Below are 27,948 nucleotides of genomic sequence, written 5' to 3'. Positions count from 1 at the left end.
ACACAAACGTCAATATTGATATTAATTTATTTATTCATTTTGAATATTTTCCAGTCTCTGGCAATCATGATAAGGTAATGAGTGAACATGATAGTATTAGTTGTACTAGGCTATTCCAGTTGAAATCCATACACCACCTATGGAAGACATGACCTTAATACCCCACAGAGGGAGTGTAGATTTCAAATGGAGTCACCTATCCAGGTATAAACTATTCTCACTCCATGTACAGGAGATTAAGGTCATGTCTTCCATCTATATAGTGTATGGATTACAACTGGAATAGTCCCAAGAAGTTTAAGAGAACATCACCTCAGTTGTCCGTTTCCTATAAGTCACCATGTTTTAACCATGTAGCAAGAGTGCTGTAAGACCATCTACAGTAAGCCAAACAATTAAGGTACCAGTTATGTTCACCCCTTGCATATCCTAAACAAACACAGATATGTCGTAATTGGAAGCAGCAGCCAATAGCTGCATCTTTTAGCTCGAATTTAAGACCTCATTTGTTGAAATTGTTCAAGAAATAAAGATATGACGATCCAAAAACCCTAGGAAGATGCCAATGTAAAAGTTGCAGTTTGCTACATTGCGTGCCTTATTGATTTGCACACAATGCGTTCACGAACAAGAAAACCAGCGCTGTGCTTCCATTGATTAACACGTTAAAATTAGCGTTGTGCTTTCATTGATTAGAACACAAAAGTGCAACTTATGATTTCGTTTCTTTATTAGGTTTTAGACCATCGTTTCTTTAATTTTCAACCAATTTCAACAAATGAGGCGTTAAATCAGAGCTAAAGGTACAGGTATTCGCCTATTGCACGGTTCCGCCATATGCGCGGAGATCCTCGAACTGGCAATAGACATGAAAGGAAGTATTACGCAACTTTACGCAATGTTATATGACTGGTTCAATTCCCATTCATGCATGCTGCCAGACCGAGGTTCTCCTCGCATATGGCGGAACCAACCGTGCAATGGGTGAATTGGCTGCTTGTTTTAATTTTGACACATTTTTCTTTATATAGGATATACAGGGGTGAACACAACTGGTACCTTAATGTTTTGGCTTACTGTAGTATCATTCAGGTCTACTTTCCGAAGACATTTTGGTATGGATATGTAATGCTACTTGACACCTGTTTTATAATGTGTTAGTGACCCTTAACGAAGGATAATAAAAGTAAATATGTATGAAACAATAAATAAAAGAAATTTGAACTTGTCAAATGAAATCAATATTTTACATCCAACATCAATGTTTAAGGTGTCATTTTAAAGCAAAAAGGTAGTTCTTCAACTTGGTGATTTGATTTGATGGATTATTAAATGCATTATCATCAATCCTTTCACATTGAAATTTTAGAATAAATAATAACACTATATAAGCCAAACTTAACCCTTGCATAATTTTACTGTGTTAACATGGAGTCTGTCATTAATTTATTCTAGCATTTCCTTACATGTTTGATAAAGGGGTATGGATAACATCAGTTATTTACATTTATGAAAACAGAAAGCTAGGCTGAATAGTGTAAATAAAACTATTTGATAACAGGTTGTTGAATCAAACACCCCTAACAATACAGAAGCATAATCAACAATAAAAGGCCGTGATCAACAAATCATTCCACCTTGTTTTCTTCACATGAGTACCTAATAATATACTTCATTATATAAGCATTGCCTACTCAAAATAAAATCTTGTCAAGGCCTTATTTTATTTATTATTATTTTATTAACACTATTCAGATTCGCTTTCAATTTTCACAAACCTTTTAATCACTGATGTCATTGAACTACCCGCTCATCTTGAGCTGGCAATTACAAGAATAGATTTTAAAAGGGAAGAGGATGAAGTACACTCGGGGAATGTCTAACATCAGTTCTTTAACACTTCCGGCTATGTTGAATGAATCTCTTGAAAATAAACATTTTCCAATAAAATGGGGTTTGGGGTTTACAGACGCTCACTACATTGGCGAAGTAATTTTGGTACAACTTGAAATTTCACAGGTTGAGGCTAGCAAATGCAAAGTCAACTAATGTAATTTTCAAAAGAATATCGGATTTGTGAAAATTAATGCAACTGCGAATATTATAATCCAATACTCTTTCAAATTTTTTTTTAATTGCGCTGTTGATTTTTTATTTCACCCATACCACACTCTGTGATAAAGGTTAATGAGCATCTGTACCTGAAGAATTACATATGATTTGCTGAACTATATTGGGGCTCGACTGACCCAAAATCTGCCTAATAAGAATCTAAATACAACATTGTGGTAGACTTGGAGACTTATTGGTTGGCATGTCTGCCATATGCATGTATGAGGCTTTGGAATTCTTGGCTGTATTGATATATTATAACATGTAATGTTTGTTGCCCGATAAGCAATGAACAAAGAAGAGCGAGTTTTTGGTAAGCCAATGTGGTAGCTACGTTAGAATTACGAGCATCTATAATGTAAATCTGGTCTCTTTTCTATGCCATGACTGGATTTGATGTGGTGAAATTCTGAGTAAGAACCTGTCGTTACATGCCCTCTGCTCCCCATGCGGCGTATGGCTGCAGGAAAAAACATCCAAGAAGAAAACAAAATTAACACTAGAACAGGAAGCCCGAGTCGAGGCAACAGGCCTATGTGTGAATATTAAAATTACAGCGTTTTTACAAGGCCTACTAAAAAATAAAATTTTGTTTCCGATAACATGCTCTTAAAATATTGGGACGGATGGAAGGGAAAAAAATCATTTCATGGAAAAATTTTATATATGCACATACTGAAATTTCAACCCAATTTTACACTTGAATCTAGCCAAAAATGGTATATGAGTTGAGTGTCAGAAAAGCTCTTCTCATACATCTCAAGTACTGACCAATATCACTCTCATGTGATGGGATTTTGTAAGCAAGTATTTATCTATGCATTTTCTTAATTAATGGCAGAAAGTTGTGGGAAAAAATAACATAAATGTGATTCCCAACAACTTCATATCAGTATTTCGACACAGATGACTATTGAAGAATTCTATTTTTTCCCAAAGTAGGATAAAAATTTCTTTTGCGGCACCAAAAAACAGGGATGGGCAGGTTACCGGGAACATGAATTTATCTTATTTTGGCCCAACCGCAATTTTTATTAATGGTCATATGCAGGCCCTAACACCTTCACTCCAAGATCTCAAAAATGCAAGTGATACAAAAATGCATCTTGGTTGCTAGGTAGCACCAAGAGTCCCTAAACAACTATGCATGCTTTATCAATTGTCTGCCATAAATTTAAATAGTGCATAGCAATGAAAATGGACCAGTCCATATATTCGAACAAGATGAACTAACTTATAGTTTTTTCCTTCATACTCAGAAGTATAAAGTAAATATATCTCAGAAACTGGAGGTTTGAGAATAATTATTTCAGTGCAACGCGTGTGTAAATGCTTCTTCGTGCCAACTTCTGCGCGATTTGTATTTGCCGAGCAAACCACGCTCTTTATGTGTCGCGCTTTTTAACACGCGATGCGTGTGACGCAAACCACTGACCCCAGATGCCACAGATTTGGTTTGTACTTCTAGGTTGAAGCAGTATAGACTACCTGGGGAGATCCCATCGTAATTAAAATCACCTAAGTCTAGAAAAAGTTCTGTGGGTATGAAATGTGTGAAATACAGACTTGAACTGGCAACCCATGGCAGACTTACATCAGATGGTTGTTGTTGTTGACGGTTATCTCGTCCAGCATGTTGTTTGAGCTGTTGTTCTTTCTTCTCCAAAGCGACCACCAGCCCTTGGCTACGAAACACCAGATTCTTGGTCTTCTCTATAACCTGTTGGTATGGCGATATATTCTGTGTGCCCATGACGACATGACCCTGTGGAAACGAGCAATGAGTGAACAGAAAACATTAGGTAAGTAAGGGATTGTCTCTGTGCGTTGCTCTTTGTCACCTATAGGGGAAACTCTGGCTACATCAATTTCAATATGGCTAGATCATACACTTTCACATGAAAATTCAGTATGGATTGCAAATGCGCGATACAATAAGTTGTGTTTGCAACACCTTTGCCCTGTCAAAATAAAATAAACTACAGTTCTCCAAACTTGTTTCAAACATGCAACAAACTTAGATTTTAACAACACTAAATATCAAGTCTGTCTTCTGTGGAAAAGGCAAGTCCAGACTCCACCATGTTTGTGTGTCAATCATGGAGGGCAAAATAGCCTACTTCAGGATTTCCCAATGTATCCTCCAAACTTAGGTGCTTGCTTACACTCTGCCTATATTGCGTTGCAGATAACACAAGCTAAGTGCTCCATATTGGCTGGTACAATAAATCGACTTGAAGTACACAATATTGGTCTCAATGCACGATATTTTAATGTAGCGGATAAAATTGTAACCCTAGTGTTATGCGCAGTGCTATTCCGTATCTATACTCTTTGGTCCGTATGCACAAAACAAGTTAGACCAAGTTTATCTTAGACCTGTTCTAATTATGGAGTTAAGAAGGATCCTTTTATTCTGTCCTTTTCCTTCTTTATTCCTTGCAGAGTCCAAAAAATAAACTGTAGTCGACTAATATTAAACTACATGTATTTGCTCTTAACAGGATCTACAAAAATATAGAATAAAGTATACATGAATACCAAAAAGTTCCTGGTCTAACATGTTTTGTGTATACAGACCTTTGAGTCTAATCTCTTTTGGAAAACACCAATGGTCCCAATGTGTTGCAAATTATTATAATTATTTTTATAAAAAGAACTTGATATAATGCTTTTGCCTAAGGTTACGAAGCACAAAAGTTGCAAAAATGCATTCCTGTACATTCCCTATGACATTATTCATGGGCTGTGTTCTTTATTCTATAAAAAAAAAATTCATTCCTGCAAGTCAAATTTAACAGATTGGGAGCCTTCCCTGTACCTACCAATTTGGAGTCTATCTTTGCGTCTAATCTGGCGTTCCGTATAAGATTTACAATCCAGCGTTCTGCCTCATCTCCACCCATGTTCAGTTTCTCTGCAAGCATGCTGTATTGGACAAAGAACATACCATGATGATCAATAATAACTACAGCAGCAGTTGGATTGTATATATGTAGGGAGCAGTCATTTCGCACACTAACAGATGCACTACTTTTGAGTGTGCATGTATCACATGTAAGTAGACCCTTTTCTTGGAGCATATGGGAGGTGGTAGTTTCAATTGGACAGAGTTTGTGATAAAAACAACTCAGAAATAATGGTTTAAACAAATGGTCTAACGTAGTATACTACAACTATAATTAAAGACAGAGATAAAAACAATTTATCGCATCTGATGTCACTGTCAATTACGATCCTTGACTGGTTTACACAGGTTAATGAGCCCGTAAAAGGAAGACCGATCTATCTGGTGCTGATCGCAGAAAAGGAATAGCAGCAAATGGCGAAAAATTACGTACTTTTACAAGGCAAAAAGCAGCTTTTCTAGGCATTGTCGACATGGTGCCAAAGAAAGTTTCCTACTATAAAGACCTAACTTTTGAGATGGTTTGCATGTTGAAAGGTGCAAAATTAACAATAAGGTGCCCGGTTATAAATCCGCATTCAGCAAGTCATCATCACGACACTTGTAAACAAACCGTGCTCGAGTTTGATTGACAGGTGATGTCAGACGCGATAAATTGTCTTTATCTTTGTCTTTCATTATAATTGAGCATATGATTATGTCACACCCAACATAACTTCATTTCCAAGCAAAAAAGACCATTACCATACAAAGCAGTCACTAGTTTTTTGTTGATGTTGTAACACTTGCGCTGTCAGGAAAGCCTGTACTTGCATTAAATCGCTAACACTTGAATTCAATGCAATTTGATTACAAGTCAGAATTTGGGCCATTTTTATAAAATTGTGGTGACAATTTCATATGGGGGTAAAAAAGTGTCTTTCATATATTTGTTATGATGACGATATATCATGCTTCACAATAATTTATAAACTCTTTTAGCAGAGGGGAAGGAATGAAAGAAGATTGTTTCCTCCGCTTGAGTTTTGAGCAACTGACCCAATGAAAGCCCAGCAGAGGACAAGACCAGGGATAGCAAGCCATGTGTGTGAACGCTGCCATCATTTTTTTTGTGTGTGTATAAGTGTGCTTGGATGATTGCGCAATCCGATTTTTAATACTGTTAGGGTAATCTACTAGATACTTACTTGATACTGATGCAGTTGTGAATTCTACAGAATGTTTCAAAGATGAAGAGACGTGCATTCTCAATGAAGTCATCCAGACAAGCCACCAAGAAGAAATCATTGACTAGAACCTGCAATAAGATCATCATATATGAAATCAGGTGAGCAATGCTTTGTGAATCACTTGAATAACTGTCCCAACAGGTTTACATGTGGATTGCAGGCATGAGAATTTTCAGGCTTTTGCCTGAATTCAGGCAGTTTTGTTGTCCAAATTTATGCGTTTTTATTTATTTATTTATTTTTTTCCAGCCTGTTTTGGGCCATTTAAGTTCGAATTCACACGCTTTTTCAGGCAGTTTTCAAAAAAGCCATTCTCATGCCAAGGACAAACTTAATTTGGACCCTTTAACTTGAAATGGGTGCCCCATTATTCATTATTTTTCACCAAATGCTCCCTAGAAAGATGTTCTTTGAAAATATGCAACAGAAATTTGAAAGTTTTTCAACTTTTAGAAATTGATCTTTGAAATTGGGTCAAGTTGACTTTGGACCAACCAACCTGTATTGCCTGTCATATGCATAAATCCATTTTTAGTGGATACACTATGCTTTGAATGAACTCATGCATATCATACCATCTTTCTACCACTGAGCCATTAATGTTTTAATTGTTATGAACTTACCGTCTCACATTCTCTCAGCTTCTGCTGGGCACCATCAAAGTCAAAATTGACGTACAGACACTCTACAAACTCAGTGATAGGATCCCTGTAGGTGTACGATTCCTGAAAAAAAGAAACAACTGGTAATTAGGTAATGGTTTCTTAAAATTTTACATGGCCAATAACCTGGGCAATAACCCGAGAAGATATCTTACACTTTCGTACATTTCTTCCATTCAATTTTCAGCACTGATTTGCTATCTAGTCCAACACGGTTCGATAATGACAAAAGTACTTTAATGAACAGCACATTTCAGATCTGGGCAAATATTTTTATTTCCCGACTCATGTTTAGCCAGTCTATTCTCAACATAAAAACAAAGGGAACCTGTACAATGTAATAGGAGTGTCATCTGTTGTAATGAGGTGACACATCATGCTGCAAAGGATTCTGGGAAGGGTAAGAAAGTATAAATTGATTGCTTGGATCATAAAAAGGTTAACTTCTAAGGTTGTTTGGAGGACAAACAGGTTAACTGCCATTGTTTAACCTCAGCAGTTAATCTGTTTGTGTTCCAATCAGTCCAAATACTTAATATGTTGTCTTTACCAAATGCTTACCACTGTTTTGTAAGTAACATCAATCAAGTTTCCAGTGCCCTCTTACAGGAATGTGATAGGCCACAAACAAAAAAAACGAGGAAAATTACTAAAAAAACCCTGAAAAACAGCCTGAAATAGGGGTAAACATGCCAAATATAGGATGAAAACACTTAACATTCTCTTCTCCAGCGCACTCATTAATTAACCCCAACCACCTTGAATCCAAAAAATCCCTAAAAACTGGGAACGAGTTAAGGGTAAAGAGAAGAGAAGAGTATTGTTAACTTTGGAGGGCATGGGAAGAAATAGGGGGAAAAGCCTCACCTGTTGTATAACTTTGACCAAATCTTTGAGTACTTGTCGTCTCCTATTCTTGTTTGTAATCACCGCTGTAGTCAAGTATCTCAGGATGTGTGGACAGGTGGTCTGGATACAGTTCAGGTACCTGAAACACAAAGAAGGGGTGAGAAGTCTTAAACCAAGGGTCAGCAATCTTTATGAATCAGTGTGCCAGTTTAAAATACAGGGTTGTGTCATGCATGCCAGAGATATGCTTCAGTGAGGTCCATAAGCACCACCTGTTGTTGTCCTTATCAGACACTCAGCAACAGTATCAGTTGCCAAGTAGTAACATAAAATATTAATCTGATAGAAGTAGAATGTACCTCTTATCGGTGAACCTGATTTCAATTCATTCTTTCTTTTATCACCTGATCTCTTTTCCCCTTTTTCAAAGATGGCCTATAAAACTTTGCTTGACCTAATGACATGCTTGAGTGGCACATGTTTACTCATTTATTTTGGACACTATGTTATCTTCAACTTTTATTCAAATTTGACTTTCCAACACTACTTCATAACAACAAATAGTAGTTCTGTATTTTGTTAAATAGGGCACTTAGGTTAGAGCAACTTACGCAGGCTGATAGAGAAACTTATCAATGATGTAATCTCTGCCTTCAGGGTGATTGAAGTACACAAACAGACTCCAATGAATCAACCAGGTTCTCTGTTGCAAGGACTGTAGAGGTGTGACAAATGTCTGTAAAAAACAACAAACACACACAAAATAGACGGTTACTTTATTTAATGTGCAATTTAACACCAGCCTCCATGGAAGCAAGAATTTCCACATCCATTTGGATTCTAGTTATTTTCAACTTTTTCAATCCTGGAAACAAAATATGTTGTCAAACTCAAACAGTCTTTTCCAAAACGGTGTTGTGTCCCCTAACCCATTCTCCCATTAGAGTGACTCGGGGGCAAGGGAAAGATGCTCCCAGGCTTGAAATACTGGGACAAAAGTGATCAAATTTGGAATGTGCAGTGCACCTTCTTTTTGCCCAGTTTCAGGCGTGTTTCTATCCTAGTAAGGTCATATTTTAGGAGCAGATCAGTGGGATTTTAGAAACTGTTACCCCTTGGATTGGTGGCCCGCAACACCCCTGGGATCGTGGTCAAGTATGCCCCTGCTTCCATTGTTGATGTGGACAATGACATTGGGATTTTCACCTACAATCCTGAAAACAGATAGTTGGAATACTTGTACTAAACAATTGAAATGCATTCCCTATTAAAATCAGAGATGCGAGTGAAACATGCATGCAATGTATGCGAAGAACAGACTCCCCCCTGTATCTCACCATTTCCCACTCCCCATCTTTCAATGTTGGAGGGTCTTACAGACATGCTGACAACACTGAATTGGAGGAGGGGCAGGGATTTACATTAAGTGTGGCAATATTATTTTCCTTGATTGTAGTTCCCCAACATAGAATCTCTGAGGAGGAAGAAAACAGAGCGCGTACCACCAGTCAAAGTCTCCGCATCACCCGATAATGAGGGCCGATTATTCCATGAAATGCGACAGGCGTAATCGCGAAAGCACGCAACGCTCTATCGCGTAGGTACGCGGCGCTGGCGTGATTGTTAGACACGGCACGATCGAACAATCGGCCCTCATGAATATGCGAGAACTTACACCATACAATACACGGGGACTTTGACTGGTCTCTGTTTTCTTTCTCCTCTGTGCATAGAATACTATGGTGTGGGCAATGGAAGATTGTAGGATGAAGATGTAGTTTCAAATAGAGTACTTACGCTGGCATCGATAACCTCCTGCAGTCTCTGTAAATCTTCCAGTGCTGCATCCCAGTTCTGCATGAGGATTTCTGAGGCCAATTTACCCCAAAGTGAGCTCACAGCTTTCTTGTCACCAGCTGGTACCTATACAAAGAAAACAAAAAGATTGTGAATAAGTATCTCAATTTGTTGTTGCCGTTTTGCATCTTTCAAGTGGCTTGACAAGATAAGAGAAAGAGGAGGATGAACAGGTGGTGAGAAGGTGTACCCAGTGTGGGCAAGTCATATGTCAGTATGACTTGCCCAGCATATCACCAAAGTAAGATATAAGGTGGACAAGCTGTCAAAGTTGTTTACATTCCAAAACATGATATCTGCACCAGTTATGAGAATTCCTACACACCTACCACCTTCAAAATGCACTAAAAACCCTTATTCCATATCTGAAAAATATGATCCCCTATTTGTACTCACTTTGTTAATAAAAGTATAAATATCCACATGACAAATTCAGCTGTACAAGTCCATTGTATATGTTCCATAAACATAACCTTTCAGACCTTAGACACATGCACAAGGCCTTGATAGCAGTTACATGTGCAGTTAATAGCCCAGTGCATGCTGAACAGAGACTGGTTGGGAGTCCACATGTTCATTGACCTGCATATGGCTGACATGATGATGTGGCATTTTAGTGATGTCATGATATGACCTCATAGTCACAGTCTCTGTTCTGTTGGGTATTGGTAGAATAACACATGTCTCTATGAAAGGTCAAAAGAAGGGATTGGTTTGTCAGATATTTTGAGAGCCAGATTTGATCAACACCATTTGAAGCATGGTGTAGCTTACAACCAGGACACTTAATTTCAAGACATTGACTACAAATTTGGACCAATAAATTTCCAGAGACAAAATACAACCAAGGAAGCTTACTTCAAAGATGTTTAGGGCAACAGTGACATGGTAAGTGAAATAGTCAGGGAAGAATACCTTGGTGTACATTTGAAATGTAATTTCTGGTCTTTGTACATGGACTTCATGTCTCCCTATTCTAGACGCATAGTGAGAAGGAAGAGGAGGGACAGGAAGATTTCTTTCCAATTGTAGATCTTGAAATAAGTTTAAAATAAAAAAATTGAGGATTTTGAAGAAGAATTTGAGGATGATGAAGGTGAAGAATTTAAAGACAACATTTCTCATCAGATTTGCATGTTGAAATACACAAGTCTTTCGTCACAGGTCTTTCGTTTAAGCTCAATATGTACAATCAACTATTTTCTTCCCTAACGTTTGTATGGAAACTGACATCTAGGCCATCATTATATACATAGATTATTGATTAAGATCCACTGAAACCATGCTACTTACCAGTACCCTGTGGAAATAGAGATATTCAGCGGCACCTGAGTAGTTACCACATTCATATTGGAACTTGGCATAGGCGTACAAGGTGTCCAACATCTCAGATCGGAACTAATAGTCAAAGAGAACCAGAAGAAACAATATTTAATAAGTTATACTTATTCACATTGAATAACAAAAATCTACACACAATTTGTTCTGGGTGCTCACACCAAATCCAATTAATTTTGGAAAATGCTTCATGAGGAATATATACAATGTGGCGCTCAAAACAAGTTACACACATTTACAGATAATCTGAAGAACAGCAAGCCACTTCTTATATATGTTATATTGTTTTATTCTAACAAATAAGCTAAAGGAAGGTAAACGGAGCCCAGAGAAACTGCAAGGTACTCTTGCAAGCAACGAGGAGCAGATTTCAGTGGAATTACCATGGAGTATTTCATTTAGGGATTCAATCATGTTTCACCGTTGTTCATCACCGATTAACAACGATGCGTTCGTGAAGTAAACCACGCAGACGCGCCGAACGCGAGTTGTTAATCGATGATGAACAACGGTGAAACATGATTGAATCCCTTTCAACAACGAAACAAGCTAAAGATGTCTAATTTACATAATTCTTTCATTCGGAATGTCTGTTTGTCATTGCCACTCAACCTTACAAGAAGATCGCGGTATTTCTCTGTTGATATCAGCAATAAAACTAAAGAATAAAGCGGTAATATTTAGCTGCTTCCGCCAACATAAGTGAGTTTATGTTTACGCATACGTTCCAGGCATGACGAATTTTACGCGCTCTCATGCGTAACCTTGCGTTCGCGTATACGCTTACTGCAAAAGTGTGAGTTCATCACGGATTAACAACGGTTGGCTCCTGTACATAAATAAGTATAGGAAGAGTTGTTGAAATTCTTGATCAAATCAGATGCAACTCATCTGCAATAATAGGATTTTTGCCAATTGATGGGAAATTTTGACATTTTGGAGGAAAATTTTCGCTAATTGGAGGGAAATTTATAGGGATGCACCGATTAGATCAGAGGCCGGTTTCAGTCAGATCGGTTCTGAATCAGGATTGGGGGAAATCCCTTCATTTATCAATGTAATGAACCAATTAATTATTTTGATGCAAAATCAGTATAGGCTTCCAATTTCACAATAGTAATTACCTAACACATCATATTTGAATAAACATTATTTTTCATCAGGTTCACCATTGCAAGTAATAAAGGAGACAAGTAGAAAAAGTGATCACGCCTGGGAATCGAACCCAGGACCCCAGGTTTACGAGACCTATGCTGTAACCACGGGAGCTTCATGATTAGGCTGGTTGAAATTCGAACCCATAAGCGGTCACTTAAACTTATCTCCTCCCCGCAAATAGCCCATAGTAGTCATATTTGATCAAAATAGTTTGATTATTTGAAAGCGTGTATCAGAGGTAGAGGGTGTAAAAACATTCTACGCTAGACTATCTTACTTACCCCATGGCTAGTCTCCAGATATTCAAATAAGTGCCTTCCATCCCTAGTGCTCTGAATCTGACTGATCACTTCTGGGTTCTCAAATATCTTCATGATTGGTTCTGTGTCGTTTTGTAACTTCTTCAGCTCTGCTACCACATGGACACGCTTGTCTCTCAGATCTGAAATAATGGGATTGAATGTGTACACTAATTAAGTTATGGGTGTCTTGTACATCAGGGTCTTAGCTAGCCACCCGTCTGGCCATCATTTTAGACGGCCAGTTTGCTCCTGGGACGGGAAAAATGAATGCCTTTGACAGATGCTATATCATAAATTGTATGTTTTGAAAAGCTAATGGCCCTTTTTAGTAGACCCAAATTGTAGAACAAGGCCATATTAGCAAGCACATATTTGAACTCTTTTTAAATATTTTAAAGGTCAAATTAGGACAGGCAAATTTATTCAAATGATGGGCAACCCTCAATTTCTAGCTAAGACCCTGTTGTACATGTACATGTAAGTTGGACTGGTTAGTAATGGATCAGCACATGCATATAAAATTGCTTAAAAAAAATTCATAACAAGAATATTTATGACCATGTTTTAAGCAAGTACGTACAATACCGCACAAATATCGGGGATATTATTTTTGCCACACCCTGCCTGAACAGTGCCCTCAATTGAATAACCTATGCAGGATGACTTTCAAAAGATTGTATTGTAATTTTTGACTGAGTAAAAAAGCTGACAAACTTCTGCAGAATTATCAGTGAGTCCAAGGATCATTCCACTGAAGTTCATTCAATATCCCCCACATTCTGAGAACGAAGGAGCATTTGAAACAATGTTGACAAATGACCTAAAATGAGCTTTGACCAGTGACTTTTGACCTAAACATGGCTTACACAATACTGCACAGTACCACTTATGGATACTTGCATCCAACAAGAAGAAAAGGGTGCAATCAACACAATGACTCATGTAGAATTCAATAGCGGCAACAGGAATTTTTTCTTTTCAGGAGGGCATCAACAAATTTTGCTCAAAATTTCTGCAAACAGCCCCCCCCCCCAGCCCAACACTGGTAGAATTGAATACTTACTTATCGGTACTTCATCATCCCCATGTAAACTTCTATACACATCCATGGCAAAGTCAACCTGAGAATAAAATTGGAACAACTTGTTTAAGATAGGAAAGTTACAATTTGACTGGAAGTTTGTCCATCATCATGGAAACTGTGCTGTCCCTACGTACCCTGCCTTTTGATCTACTTTGCGTATGCTGCACTCAGAGAATACTGTACTTATTGAATAGTTCCCAATGTGAAAAGGCAATTTTACAAGGACTTTTTCCAAGAAATGCATTTTGTAGTTTTTAAACCCCAAAGTCCATGATGCAAACAAATCCATTTGCTTACTTCTGAGAGAGAAATAATTTTTTTTTTACTTAGAATTATTCAACATTTCGACGTGCTTACCATGTTTGTGTTGCTGAGCAGATCCAGCTTTCCTTGAAGCATTTCCCGATCATCGTAAATCTAAAAGGGGAAAAAAGAAAAGAAAATGATCTTCCAGAAAATAAGACAGTATTCAGTTAATCTTTAAATCCAATCCAGGGTAAGGAAGTCCAAAAAATATCAACAGGATGCATATATCGCAGCCTTATTTACTGTGTAGAAATAAAAAAAGCCTTTTAATTTTTACTGTTTATTTGTCATTCATTAGGCCTTGTAAAATTAAAAATTGTTTCACATCATACTTGGCAGTGGGGTTTGACGTTTGAGTGACCCCATCCTTTTTATTTTACCCCGTCCCCCACTCTTTTTATTGAGGTACTCTTTACAGTGAAAATTCTTGATACCCACCCTTTTTACTGAAGCACCCTTTATACTGAGAATTCCTGACCCCCACCACTCCTTGCTTTTTCTACTATTTGTAAATTGTATACATTGAAGTTTAATCTAATATTTCCGAGTTCTGACTGATTTTACTTGATCGCATCACAAATAAGTCCTGAAATTTTCTATACTTTTGCAGTGGCAAAAGACCAAATGTAAAAAAATCCTGAATTCAGAAATACTTTATCCTCAAAGGATTAAAAAAATTAAATCCCTAAGTCATGTACACAAGCAGGATTTGCGCTTAAGTGCGTCCTGGACGCATTTAATATAAAACATATAACATTATTGCGTCATCTGTCCATTGCAATAATTTTGGGTCCAAAAATTGAAAACTTGATGCATGAAATGGTAATCATGTCAGACGGCGAGGGAGAGGGGGATGAAAGTCAGTTAGTAACTAGCAAACGTTATATTATATATATTAGACTTTATTTCAACACGGAAAGCCCAATTCAACAAAAGTTGTTCTTCCTTGGGGCCGTGCATAAACAAACATACATGTACAAAATAACAAATAATTACAAAAGCTTATTATCTAGACTTAAACATATTACAAACTCAAAATGATTAATTGTCAAGCCAAAATGATACTTATGGTTTACATACATACCATGCTTACAGGCATGGCTCTATGATTTTTTAAGATTATTTTTGAAAGTATACAATGTTGGAGAGTTTTGGATATTATATTCTAGTTCATTCCAGCTTACAGCACCTCTATATGACAGACTGCGCTTTTTGTACTCTGTTCTTGGCAGGGGAATAGTTACATTGCTTTGGCTTTGACGAAAATTATAGGTATTATTCTTATCAGTTCACGCAAACAAGATTCGCGATGACCAGGAATATCGGACGGTGAAGGCGCAAGAAATTAGATTTTTTTTGCACATTTCCAGTGCACATCCAGAAGCTTGAAGTATTGTAAGAGAGAGGTAAGTTATTATCTAGGTATGCTAGGTGAATTCAAATTTGCCATCAAACTGCATCATTTTATATATCAAATTAAAGCCCTTGAGTAAACAAAGCCAAAACTGAAAACCTTTTTTTCATAGCACTTTCCGTAGCAAAGTTACATCTTGTCAAAGACTGACTTTCATCAAACAATGTCAAAAAGATTCAGCTAGCAAAATTCCCCAAAACGGCATTTCGGGGGTGTTTCTAGATCTTAGTCTCATGATGATAGCAGCTTTTTTTAATGGAACTGCTATCAAAATCCCTCTAAAATTCCATGTGCGAGTGACTTATCACCATAAAAAATCATATATTTGGATCAAGTGAAGTATAGAAAACATATTTATGTAGGTTTCTTTCTTCGGCCAGTTGTTTTAAATTTCTATGTAAAAATGCATTGACATTGTCGGCGAATTTGGCTGACTAGCAAATGTGTTTGCCTGGCATACCTATATTATCACGTATAGGGGATTGCAGGTAATTATACACAAAATGATTCAGTGGTGAAAAATACATGTATCATGTAAAACAGTGTGGTCGTAAGCAAGTTGAGGATGACAATATCCACATCCTCCCGAATAGGAAAGTAACAGCGTTAGTACGGCACTAGTCAAGTGTCATGACTGTACTACTAGCTAGCCCGAAACATCATGGCCCTGTTCCTTCCTCACTAGGGCCATGAATGCCCTACGTACGTAAAAACGGGGCACCGAGAAAACATGTCGCGGTGATGACGTCACACTGACAGCATCTATTTATAGGAAGAGTTCAAAACACGGCGACGATAACAGTCACAAGTCTGGTCTTTTACATCCTCAAATGTGCTCAAAATTTACGAACATGCACCAAATATGTTTTGTTTTAAGTCTCATCTTCACATGAGGAATGGTAGGAAGTGGTATTTATGAGAAAAAGTGGTAATTTTATGTGTACCCTGGACCAGATATGCTCAGGACTCAGGAGTCTCAGACCTTCGTACGGAGAAGGACAGACTGCGTTACTGGCCTGTATCTCGTTTCGGGGAAAGAACGTCTGTAGCACATACCTGTTTTTAATGACTTTGCAACAATGTTTCTATTGTCAGCAGTAACACCTTGCATTCATACTTTTGAGTTTGTATGGAGCACATTCGTACACATTATAAATAAGTGAAATCAGAATATCCTGAAAGGAATTTAGGTAACTAATTCAACGACACTGACCTCGCAGCAGCTAATGTTTTCATGTAAACATGGCGTCATTAGACATTTTAGCCTACGTTTCAGTATCCTACTATCGGATCGTTGAAACAACAAACCTCAATCCCGGCCTCATTCACGAATTCACTCACCTTCCTACACCACCAGTTGAAATAAAACTCAAAACATCCCATGTTATTCCTCAAAACTACATGTACCTTCATTAATAAAAAATTGAAATCCTAGTAGAAATCCGTTATCGAAAATTGTTTGATATAAAACGTCAACAAAAGTAATTTTTCTGAAGAGTAGATACCACGTGTCAAAATGGCGGCTGGCAGTCGCATCCCCTCCTTTGTACATGTACCCAGGTCACGGCCTGTCTACGTGACGAACAGTCAGGGTCAGTGGACAGCGCAACCTGTCCGCCGTAATATATGCACCTAATATGGGCATAATGGCTCCGCCCAATATACGGGCTGTCAATCATCCTTATTCACAATGGCCTTTGTCGAACAGACTTTTACGCAGGTAAGAGCTCACGCTGTCCTCACTTTAGCGATTAGGATCGACGATCGTCAGGCCGACACAATCTGGTTTTGGGAAACATACATTACTGATAGACCAGCACACATAATATTGTGATAAACAGAACATTAATTGTTAATTAATTAATTAATTAACCGGGCCAAGTGGCGATTTTGCGCAGGGAAAACACAAGACGGAATCTAGATGTCGTGTCAAAGGTCAAGACACGACATCTAGCCCTAGACTAATTCCAATCAGCCGTCTACACTTCGCATGTACTGTGTATGCTTCGTAGTGACGACTGATTATCTTACAGCCAATATCATGACGGACTTCTGAAAACTATTCAATGCGACTTTGGTTAGTGCGCCGTAGCGCGACTGACTAGCGGCGCCCGTGTACCGCGTCGCTGTACTGCGCCGCTGTGACAAGATCGCGCTCTGAACTTCTAAAAACAACAAACTCGGTCAAAAGGTCAATTTGGACACAACTGCGCATGCTCTATGCCACAGGAATCCTGTTGCAAAATCCATCACTTTTTTTCCACGTAGTTTTCTCAGTCGTCAATCCAGACGGTTGACGACTGAGGGCAGCAGTCTACATCTAGCCCCAGAGGGCACTGGTCTATCATAATTACTGTTGTGTAGGAGACTATCATCGTGATGCCCACGTTGGAAACATTGGATTTACGCAAGAAATATTCATTGCCAGGACTGAAGCGGTGTGGCCATTTCTATGTTTGTACCGGGCAAGTACCGGACATTTTTCAACACGGAGCTAGCGGAAATTACAGCAAATTAGGTCCAAAGGTAAGCAAAGGGTTGGGGATCGCATTTTTAACTTTGACTAAACTGTTTCGGAGTTAAGGCTTGCTAAAAGTAGACCATTTCGGGGGCTGTATTTGTTGTGCATGTCACATTGTGAACAATGAGTGAAAACCGACAACATTCGCCGAAGAATGATTGCCATGCTCTAGACTAGGTATACATGTATACCTAGGAGAAGGACAGTGGAAATCGTAGTGACGGACGTGTGAGTACCTCGGGCTAACTACTAGCATGACTAGTAGTGCAGTGACAGTGTACGGTACTGTTTATTGTTAACTGCGCAGCACCATTGCCAATCATGTATATATCGCCAGTGCCGTACTATTACGCCGACTTTCGTATTCGGTGAGGAGGACGATTTCGACCTCCTGGTTTGTTTACAAACAGAGAGGTAGAAAAAAAACCGTTCCGTTTGTCCAAACACTCAAGTATCAGAAGGATGGTCCACAATAGCGTGATTCACGTAACTATACGCGGAAAATGGTATCAATTAACAATCCACATGGAAACTAGGAAATCATGATTTCCATGACATGGCCATGTGCAGCCGGTTTTTTTACAACAAGTTACTTACTCACCAATGTCTTTTGTTGCTAAACTTGATAAGGAGAAGTCCTTCTGTAAGAATATCCTTTTAAAATAACAATTTGGTTGAAATTTGTTGCCAAAAATGATGTATAAATGTTTTAATTCCACAACATAAATTCTTCTGATCAAACTTGCCACCATTTTCATTTGGCAAACTACAGCCTGTAGGCCTTTATGTACAGCATGTTGCCTAATAGTCTGTATCAAGTCTTTAAAAACAATTTATTTCTTTGATGCACTTCACGAACATGTGCTTTTCAATACACTGGTAACAGAGATTTCATACTCACTGAAAGAGCTTGGCTTAGGTCTGCCATGTGTATCACATGTTTGGTGTTGGCCAATTAAAACATGACATGCTGTCATCTAGCCTTGAGTAGATTAAAGGTGTTGATCGGTCATGCTTCAAAACATCATTATGGATGGGGAAGAACAGCCTAATCTATAATGTGGTTGGTCAAATTGACTTGGGTGCAATATATGGAAACATCTTACGTCTTACGTCTATCCTTGTCGGTAGGAACCTTCATCAGAAGTAACATCACCAACTTTGATAAGCGTGCTTGGGTGGACGCGCTGCATTACTATTTCAACATTTATCAGTCTACAAAATATAAACATTCTGAGACATGAATTTGACAAACTGGAATTTGGTTTAAGCTGAACAAAAGTAAGTAAACATTAGGGATCATATTTTTCAAAAATGGAATATAGGGTTTCAGTGTATTTTGAAAATGATGGGTTTGTGTAAATTTTCATAATGGGCGCAGTTATCCTGGTTTTGAAATATGTAATTTTTGACAGCTCCTCCATGGATCTCCATGTACACTGTCTTTGTATACTGCTTATTCGTACCCATGCTGTGCATGGGTAGGGAGAATCACAATCGCCGTTTCCAGTGGCGCCCTATCGTAGATCTAAATTTTTTACACGAAAAGTTCGTCGACCCCGAGTCGGCTCGTGACCTTTGCGTCGGCAGCCATGTTGTTTTTTAAACATCGCCGCGGGACTAAAATTGACCGATTGTATGCCCGGTAAGTCTCTTCTTTTTCATTTTCGGAACGTAACAATGCATGATTTGTGTGTAAATGATAATGAACTAATGTATAAAACTTGCGTTTTAATTGTAATTATTGTAATATCGGTGAAATTTGGGGGAAAATATGGCGTATTTTCGGTTCGAAAATGTTCAATTCAGTCATGTACATACCGTGTAATTTTGCTTCTTTTATCAAAACTGTGTCGATCTCGTAAATATTCGTATACTTTTTTCAAATAATATAAGCTTACTTAAAATATAATCGGTAAAAACTTTTCATGAGGGTGACGCGAATTGACGCTAAACATGTGTTTCTTCACCCATGTCAAGTGTGAAATGGCGAGGTTCGCGAATGTCACAGCCTTGCAGTTGTGTTGGGTGCATTGTACTGCGTTGTTGGCAAAACAGCGTGATGCAGCCGGTGCCGTGCGTGACTTGTAAATAATCATTGTAATTGATTGATATGGCCGGGGTATTATAAAACCGGCTTGATTGATTTTATAGGCCTGCTTTTTTATTTTTTTTCACGATTGATTATTTATTTATTTGTTTGTTTGATTATTTATTTGTTTGTTTATTTTTTCATTTATTTTTTTAAAATTTTTTTATTTATTTTTTTAAAATTTTTTTCATTTAATCTTTCTTATTGATTTAGTATTTATCTGTTTGTTTTATTATTTATATATTTGTTTGTTTATTTTTTAATTTATTTTTTATTTATTTATTAATTTATTATTTTTGTTATTCTAATTTTTTTCATTCAATCTTTCTTTCATTCTAAGAAAGAAAAGCACGATAATAATAAATTAAATAATAATTAAAAAAATAATTAAATAAATAAATGCTCTTTCTTTCAATTTATTTACTTTTTCCTTTGTACCTTTCCAGTAAATTGCTTCGGGTTTTTTGATCAAGATTTTTTTAAAGGATTAAGGTGGTGATGATTTATTCACTTATTTCTTTTAACATATGGTTATTATTATTTTTTTTTGTTTTTTGGTCATGATTTTTTAAGGATTAAGGTGGCAATGATATTTTATAATATATAATTATAAAGAATAATCTTGATCATTTTATTTACATGTTATTTTTTAAAACATGAGGTTGCTTAATTTTTGAAGTGATGATTTAAAAAAATTATTTTGAAGGTGTTTAAGTACGTAGTTCAACATTTTAAGGTGATCATGGTGACTTGGTTTATGTGATTAGAAACCTATTTTAAACATAATACTTCCTCTCTTTTTTTCAGGTTTACCAAATTAATGAAAAACAATATTTTTTATATTGTTTCTCAGATTGTGAGTTAGTCCACAAACCGTTTACCAAGCCACCACCACCCAATGCCACCCACCACGAGCCAGTGCCACCCCACTGCTAGCCAGCCACCACCACCACCCAGTGCCAGCCACTCTGCCTCTGCCAGCCATTCACCACCCCACCCAGTGTCAGTCAGCCCGACACCCACCCCTGTCAGTCAGGTCACAGCTCCTTGAAAGGTTTGTAAGATAAATTTGTTTATTACAACTTGGGAACTATTTTTAGCATAACAATTGGAGAATTTTATTTTCAGGTTTAGCCATTTTTAGTTATAAATTTTAAAATTTGTTGAATATTCAAGAATAGAAAAATCTTTTGTTCTTTCAGATGGTCAGTTATTCTAGCCACTTCACTTCTACCAAGCCTGAGACCAAGCCATTCACCACCAGCCAGTGTCAGCCAGTCACCACCACCAGCTAGTATCAGCCATGCAGTCATCACCAGCAAGCCAGTCTTTGATACACAATACCTACCGTTCGTCATGAAAGGTTTGTACTTTGTACATCGGAAACTTGATTAATAACGATATCGGAAAACTATTTTAAACATGAAAAACATGATGATATTCATACTTTAGCAACATTGCCTTAATACGATTTCTGTAACAAAATGTTGTTTTTTTTTTGCTTGACTTTCAGAATCCTTTGATGTTACCAGCTCATTGAGGCAGTCAGTCAGCAACGCCTTGCAGGTTAAAAAATAATTGGAAGTTACATGTATTTCAATTTGAATGATAAATAAATGTAATCAATGAAATGTATTTAAGGCAAACTGACTGAGTGAGTTATTATTGTGTGTATTTAGTAACAAGTGAGATAAATGAGGTTGTTTCATTGTAGATGATGGTTTGGACTTTTGGAGAGATGAGCCGCATTAATGCGCACACATTTCAAATGCCATATTAACTGCCTTGGGTGACACAACTAAAAGGCTGGATTTAGGACTTTTATTTTAATTCAAATTTTACAATGGACAGAATATTTGAATTCCTTACAAAATTTCCTTTCAGAAAATGTATACTTTTATGGAACTTGAGCAGGCAGAAGTTGCCGAATTCCAGCCGAAATACTCATGCAAGTTGTATTATCTTAAAACTTTTGTCTGTACACTGCTCAAAACATGGAAACATGGCAACATGGAAATGTTTTGACTGTAACTTAAGGATTTTAAGTGAAATAACAAGCATAAATTGTGAAAAACATGAATTTTACAGCAGGTTTATCATCAAATCTTTACATTTTACACCCAATTTGGGTGTTTTTACGTGAAAATAAAGTGCGAATGACATTTACTTGCAACATTACAGTAATTTTAGGCGGAAAATGGCGGAAAATTGGGTGCTAAATGTACAAAATTCCCTAAAATTGCCTAAATCGGGCAAACTGATAATCATTTGGTACCAAAACCACATTAAAATATGATAATTAAATATGTTTGAACTATTATTGATTTTTAATGTATAAAAATGGCAAATTTCTTCTTCAAATGTTGATCTTTGGTCCTTTAGCTCGGAAATTGGGCGGAAACGTGCGTGTCTCACAAGCAAACTTCTGTACAAATTCAACTTATGCAAATGAATCAACCACAGCTCATTATAACCCAATGACATCACCAGCTCAAATTACATCCCATTGAAATACATGTAACTGATGTAAGTGGAACCAACATTACTCAAATTTCAAGGCCTTTTTGTAATAAATTACAAGTTTTTCGGAGATTTTCAAAGTTTTTCTACAGAAGTTTAAGGTTTATTCAAGCTACTTGTGTAGGAAGTACAAGTGGAGACAGCCAAATGTTGATGGACAAACGTAATATGCATGAGCATTTTTCATAGTCCAGAACAAATTTTCTTGAAAATCCATGCACCTGATTGGTCAGTTCAGTGCATGGGGTTGTAATGTGAGCAGCTCTGTGTGTACTGTTGGTTGGTGGTTTCCCAACTGTGCAATTGATCATCATGGTGGTGGTACCTGGTGTGTTCTCTTAATTATTTGTACAGTGCCAATGGTGCAAGTTTGATTGTGTGTCTTTGGGCTCATTGCTGTGGGCGTGGTCGTCCGTGCTGCGTCATTTGACTTTTTGTATGTCGCAACAGTCATGGGTGATGCTTGATCCACAATCCAACTTGTAAATCAGTTGAACTCCTGTAAAGTAGATCATTTAAATCACACAATGGGAAATAAAACAAATAAAAACACATTTGATTAGTGTTTCTAGATATTAGTGTCAAGGTCAAATAAGTGTAATGTTTTTTTCTCAAAATCCTGTACTAAAAAAATGTCAATTTTCCGCCACATATTTTGCTATAACTCCGCTATTACTAACCCTACAGAGATGATCAACCCCTCATTTTAAAGGGAATTTTATGATCTTTGCAATAAAATGATTTTCAAGCAGATTAAAACAACTTCAAATTTTTGTGATACTGCCTAGCATGGGTACGAAGTCATTTGTATATCACGTAACCTGAATAGGGATTAAAAAGCTATCACGTAGAACCATGTGCTTCTATTGTCCAATTTGCCATCAAGATTTCATATGGAAACAGTTCAGACCCAGTACACGCGCACGATCATGTCAGAAATTAAGTTAGGCGTGCAGCCTAACTTATTTTTTTCTTGCTGTTTATGTCAGGCGGATTTATCCGCCTGATATACTGTGAAGCTCCTAAATCTTCTTCTTTCTTTCTTCTTTAGTAGAACCAAAAATTGCTACTAGTGCCAGACGCTTGGACCAATGTTGACCAAACTTGGCCACAAGAAGCACTGACCCAAGCTTAATATAACTTCTACACAGATAGGGGTCAAAGGTCATGTAAGGGTTATTAGGGGTCATTTTGTGAAAATCTTAAAAATGTTACTGCTCCTTTAAATGACATGCTATGACCACCAAACATGGTCAGCAAGAACAGCTGGCCCAAGCTTCAAATAAGTTGTACCACAGATTGGGGTCAAAGTTCATGTAAGGCTTAATAGGGTCATTTTGTGAAAATATTTGCGTGAAATGTAATGAAGCAGCTATCATTAGAGGCAGCAACCTTGTGCAGGGAAACAGCTATTCGATAACAAGAGATAAGCATATAGTTTCGTTGCATGCTTGGGCATGTCTACTGGTGTGGTTTTAAGTTTCCAGGAAAATTAACAGTAAATATTGTGCTGCTATTTTGATAATAAGAGGTAAGAGTTGTTAGGTTTGGAAATTATGCTATCCCATGATGCATTTATGAAAATACACACTAAAGGTTTGGAAATGATGCTATCCCATGATGCATTTATGAAAATACACACTAAAGGTATGTGATAAATGCTATATAGTTGCAAGTATATAGTTGCTTTTGCGGTGGGGATGGTGGTCAAATTATATTCCTTCCCATGATGCATTTATGAAAATCAATACATACACACTAAGGCTATTATGGTAAATGCTATATAGCAATAATGGTAAATACCAGTACTCGGGTTTGTGGGGGGGGGGGCAAATTTTGAAATTTGTCCGATTGGGCTCAGCTATGGTCATCCAAGGTCAAATGTTACAGCTGCTCCGATGGGGCAGTAACTCTGGGGAAATGATCCCTGACACTTGGGGAGTATGTAACCGCAAAGGTCATGTGAGGTCAAAGGTCAGGTCAAATTTAAAGTTGCTCTGATAGGGCTGTAACTTCGGGAAAATGATCCCTGACAATTGGGGAGTATGAAACCACAAAGGTCATGCGAGGTCAAAGGTCAGGTCAAATTTAAAGTTGCTCGATCGGGCTGTAACTTGGAAGAAATGATCCCTGACAATTGGGGAGTATAAAACCGCAAAGGTCGTGTGAGGTCAAAGGTCAGGTCAAATTTTAAGTTGCTTTGATTGGGCTGTAACTCGGGGTAAATGATCCCTGACACTTGAGGAGTATAAAACCGCAAAGGTCAACTGAAGTCAAAGGTCAGGTCAAATTTAAAGTTGCTCGATTGGCCTGTAACTCAGGGAAACCAATTTCTGACACTTCATGAGTATAAAACTAAAAAGGTCATGCAAGGTCAAAGGTCAGGTCAAATTTAAAGTTGCTCTAATTGGGCTGTAACTTAGGGAAAATGATCCCCGACACTTGGGGAGTATGAAACCATAAAGGTCATCTGAGGTCAAAGGTCAGGTCAAAATAAATATTGCTCCGACAGGCTGTAACAACTTGCAGAAATGATCCCCGACACTTGGGGAGTATAAAACCGTAAAGGTCATCCAAGGTTACAGGACAGGAAAGGTCAAATGAGGTCAAATGTTAAAATGGCCCGATTGGGCTTAAATGTGATGCAAATTATCCTTGATTTGAGATAGCATGAGTAGTCAACTCACGTTTACCCAAGGTCAAAGGTCAAATGAGGTCAATCAGAAGTCATCGCCTGACATTCGTGGCTCGTGAGCCACAGTAGCTCTAGTTGTTTCTTTCTTTCTTTCTTTCTTTCTTTCTTTCTCACAATTGACTACTAGTGCTACATCCGTGATCGGATTTCGACCAAACGCATAGGCAACCCGTATTGGGTCAGTGGCTACAAAAGTCTTAAAAAGTTTTAATATCGGAGGTCATCCAGGGGTCACAGGGGTCAAAATGGTCATTTTTGCCTCATTTGTGCCACACCCCCATTATAATTAGGGGCAAAACATGGAGACATCTAGTCTAGTGTTTTGATAAACAAGCAATGGTTCTGCTGTCTGTGCTTCAAAAGCGTGTAAAACTTCGTCTGGATTCGTCTAGTGCTAGGTGGTGAGTGCCGTGCATTCTCTAAATTCAGTAAATTTCCATCGTCAACCGTGTGGAAAATGTCATACGGCCGGGCGGTTTCACAAGTTGCCGGCACTATCATACCAGTCGCCGCCTGGCTATTGCAGCTGCAATCCATACATCAAAAGCGTGTAAATTTTGGCTATTCCAACTGCAATCCATACACCCTTCATGCAAGACATGACTGGAATCGTCCACACAGGGAGTGAATATTACAAACGGAGTCACCCATTGAGGTAGGCCCATTCGAAATTCACACGCCCTGTGTGGGAGATTAAGATAATGTCTTCCGGAGAGGTTGTATGAATTTCAACTGGAACAGCCCAGTTGGAGTGTGTGAAACCGCAAGTGGGCGATTCACACGAAACAAACTGAGGTATGTTCAGATGCCAATTTTGTTACATATCTTGAGTGTAACTTGTGATGTGATGCCTGTATGCTAGATATAAACAGCTACAACAGTATTATGCATTGCTTGAGATAGTCATATCTTTAAATAGGTGTGATTGCAGTTGTTTGTACATGTACAATTGTACATGTAGAGTTGGCAATGGTATTAGAAGCTATTACATGTGGTTGTGAAATAGGCTATTGTGGGAAATGACTTCATTCAATCAGATTTGATCTGAATATTGTTAGGTTAGTGATGCAGTGGTATTAGTACTATAAAAGGTTTTGTGCTGCACTGGTACTGCACACACGTACTTTTCTTCTTTCTTGAAGAAATGTATCGGAACTGGTTGGGGTGGGGGTGTGTGTGTGTGTGGGGGGTGATATCTTGGCTAAAACTGCATCACGCCTTCCCATGATGCATTTATGAAAATCAATAATCCCACTTTATAGTTTCTACAGATGATGCAATAATGGTAAATAATGGAGGGGGGTAAGTAAAATGTTAAAATATGACCGCATTAAACTGCAAAGGTCATGTGAGGTTAAAGGTCAGGTCAAATTACAAGTTGCTCCGATTGGGCTGTAACTCGGGGAAAATGATCCCTGACACTTGGGGAGTATAAACCACAAAGGTCAAGTGAGGTCAAAGGTCAGGTCAAATTTGAAGTTGCTCCAATTAGGCTGTAAGTCGGGGAAAATGATCCCTGACACTTTGGGAGTATAAAACCACAAAGGTCATGTGAGGTCAAAGGTCAGGTCAAATTTAAAGTTGCTCCAATTGGGCTGTAAGTCGGGGAAATGATCCCTGGCACTTGGGGAGTATAAAACCACAAAGGTCATGGGAGGTCAAAGGTCAGGTCAAATTTGAAGTTGCTCCAATCAGGCTGTAAGTCGGGGGAAATGATCCCTGACACTTGGGGAGTATAAAACCACAAAGGTCATGTGAGGTCAAAGGTCAGGTCAAATTTAAAGTTGCTCCAATTGGGCTGTAAGTCGGGGGGAATGATCCCTGACACTTGGGGAGTATAAAACCACAAAGGTCATGGGAGGTCAAAGGTCAGGTCAAATTTGAAGTTGCTCCAATTAGGCTGTAAGTCGGGGAAAATGATCCCTGACACTTGGAGAGTATAAAACCACAAAGGTCATGTGAGGTCAAAGGTCAGGTCAAATGTGAAGGTGCTCCGAAGAGGATGTTACTTGGGGAAATGATCCCTGACACCTTGGAAGTATTACACCGCAAAAGGTCATCCGAGGTCAAAGGTCAGGTCAAATTTAAAGTTGCTCTGATTGGGCTGCAACTCGGGAAAATAATCCCTGGCACTTGAGAAGTATGAAACTGGAAAGGTCATCCAAGTTCAAAGGTCAGATCAAATTTAAAGTTGCTCCGATCAGGCTGCAACTTGCGGCAAATAATCCCTAACACTTGGGGAGTGTAAAACCGAAAAGGTCATCCAAGGTCAAAGGTCAGGTCAAATGTAACATTGCTCCGAATATGAAACCGAAAAGGTCAACCGAAGACAAAGGTCGGGTCAAATTTAACGTTGCACAGTATTGCTGCGTGATGATGTCATCACAGTCATCGCCTAACTTACCTCGTGCCCTTGCAAAGGGCACAGTTGCTCTAGTTAATATTTTGTTCTGGGTCTGATTATTCGGACTAGTATATCGCGGCTTTGCCCGGATGTCAAACGCAAACTAGTCTTTTTAATTCGGTCTTCAATTATAATCTATACATGGCAGCATGGCCCTATAGTCATGATATAGTGAGGAATCGGGTATAATGAGGGCCATATGTCATGTATGTTTCGTGCTAGTACATGTAGAGCTGCCGAATTCGACGCTCGACGGAAGTTTTTTCTCACGATCAAGACAATACCGATACAATTTACAAGATATTCAGCCACTGAATCAGTTAACAAATAAACAGAATTGAACATCTTTAGTGTAACACTACATACCTCTTTCACTGATAAAAATTCTAATAAGGGAAAACTAAATGTCGGTCTAAATATTGACCAATTTTCGCCGTAAGATCGAATTCCGCCATGCTTGCACGTATAGATATCCCAGAAAACCCCGCGCTACTCTT

At 38.1% G+C, this 27,948-nt stretch overlaps 1 protein-coding gene across 1 annotated transcript; it reads right to left on the bottom strand.

Annotated features, from left to right (window-relative positions):
- Positions 1–9: 9 nt before the first annotated feature.
- On the bottom strand, positions 10–27,921 carry LOC140166539 (eukaryotic translation initiation factor 3 subunit E-A-like). Its single transcript, XM_072190025.1, is given in 14 exon segments — positions 10–2,572; positions 3,707–3,877; positions 4,938–5,040; positions 6,208–6,317; positions 6,873–6,974; positions 7,779–7,899; positions 8,372–8,496; positions 9,558–9,683; positions 10,911–11,015; positions 12,395–12,555; positions 13,479–13,536; positions 13,857–13,916; positions 27,818–27,852; positions 27,855–27,921. Coding segments are annotated over 14 exon segments (1,362 nt in total). The 5' UTR covers positions 27,907–27,921; the 3' UTR covers positions 10–2,539.
- Between the last annotated feature and the right edge of the window lie 27 nt (positions 27,922–27,948).

Source organism: Amphiura filiformis, chromosome 12 (assembly GCF_039555335.1).
Source record: "Amphiura filiformis chromosome 12, Afil_fr2py, whole genome shotgun sequence".
Classification (NCBI taxonomy): domain Eukaryota; kingdom Metazoa; phylum Echinodermata; class Ophiuroidea; order Amphilepidida; family Amphiuridae; genus Amphiura; species Amphiura filiformis.
This window is presented reverse-complemented; position numbering and strand designations above follow the sequence as displayed.